The sequence below is a fragment of the Trachymyrmex septentrionalis genome, unplaced genomic scaffold (assembly GCF_001594115.1).
Source record: "Trachymyrmex septentrionalis isolate Tsep2-gDNA-1 unplaced genomic scaffold, Tsep1.0 scaffold13, whole genome shotgun sequence".
In the NCBI taxonomy this organism is placed as follows: Eukaryota; Metazoa; Arthropoda; class Insecta; order Hymenoptera; family Formicidae; genus Trachymyrmex; species Trachymyrmex septentrionalis.
The window spans coordinates 1,073,630-1,075,122 of NW_017304438.1; the positions used below are offsets into that span (position 1 = coordinate 1,073,630).

The 1,493-nt window shown below is 29.3% G+C and overlaps 1 protein-coding gene across 2 annotated transcripts in view; it reads left to right on the top strand.

Moving 5' to 3' along the window:
• The window catches only part of LOC108756724 (mitochondrial import inner membrane translocase subunit Tim23), a 4,240-nt gene that overhangs the window by 178 nt on the left and 2,569 nt on the right, over positions 1-1,493 (top strand). For both annotated transcript variants that reach the window (XM_018500741.1, XM_018500740.1), the window contains exon 2: positions 69-145. In XM_018500741.1, the coding sequence (XP_018356243.1) occupies positions 73-145 (73 nt within the window). In that variant the 5' untranslated portion in view covers positions 69-72. The remainder of the gene's footprint in view (positions 1-68; positions 146-1,493) is intronic.

Consider the following 1,493-nt stretch of genomic DNA (forward strand, 5'->3'; position numbering starts at 1 on the left):
AGCATATTCAGCCTCGTTCAATGCGTTGTGTCGTTTCGTACGTTCTTCATTCGAATCTCGTGTTATACTAAAATGATAGACTTTCGCACTAATTCGGGAAAGGCTGACGGCGACAATGGAAAATACAGTAACACTAATATACCAGGTACGCAAAAAGATCTCGAGCAATATACTCGATATTTATTGAGCTGCTCCAAACTTTTTTCGTCGCGATCTTTTTAACTGTCTTTTTAACAAAAAGTTTCCTTGGATATCGACGAGTAAAATATTGGCTGTCATGTAATTACGTAATCTAAAATTATATCATCACGAATGCTTATTTGCTTATTTAATTATTTACATGTGTAACGAGATGCGTTTATAACCTCTTCATTGAGGTTATGAATATATCGTCATAATTTCTCTTTTTAAATATCAATGACATTTATAATTATAAGACTGTCGAAAGAGAATACACGTTGTGTACAAGTATTATACAAATTGATAAAAAATAGAGAACTATATTTTTAACTGATGTGAAGTAAAAATAATCGTATGCAAATTCCAGCTTTAGTTTTGCACTGTTACAAGACAAACAAATAATTGAGATGCAGTTTAAACTAGAAATTGTAAAATTTATAAAAAAGAAATATTAGACATCAAGATCTAAATAATGTCCATTTGACTGAATAACATCCTTTTTTACTGTAAATAACTTCAATCTTGTGAACTTATTCTTCATCTTTTGCTCATTTTTACAAGAAAAAAATGAAAAGTTAAATTGAGATTAAAAATAATCTACATAGTGTGTGTATATATATATATATACAGGGTGTGTTAGTTAAGTATGTTGTCATACTCAATAGAGCGATTCTTTGGTTTATTTCAAGTAAAAAAGTCTATATAAACGTGTATCTTAAACGGCTTAGTTTTTGAAATACAGATGAATGTTTGCAAATGTTTGATGAATTGATTGATGAAATTGCATTGGGAGATATCTTCCTGCATAAATACGCCTTGCTTCACGTGAGTTACCATTCACACAATCATAAACAAAGTGACAAAGTCAAAACTAAAATTTTCTAGATCATCAGACTTAAATCCTTTGGATTATTTTCTTTGGGGATATCAGAAATCATTGGTTTATATCACACCAATTGATAATGAGAATGATTTGAGGAATCGAATAGTTGCTCCATGCGAGACAATACGTAACACACCTGGTATCTTTGAGCATGTACATCAATTTTTGAGAAGAAGGCTTGGGATGTATCGTGGCGCAAGGTGGACATTTTCAACAATTCATTTAATTGTTTTATTTCATCAGAAGAACTGAAGCCTGTTTTTGTTTTTCTATTTTTTACTAGTTTTTGACTAGTTTAAGCTGTATTTCTTTCAAATAAACAGATTATTACTACACGTTTAAATTTTTTTATTTCAGAAACTAAGCCGTTTAGAAAACATGTTTTATATATATATATATATATATATATATATATATATATATATATACA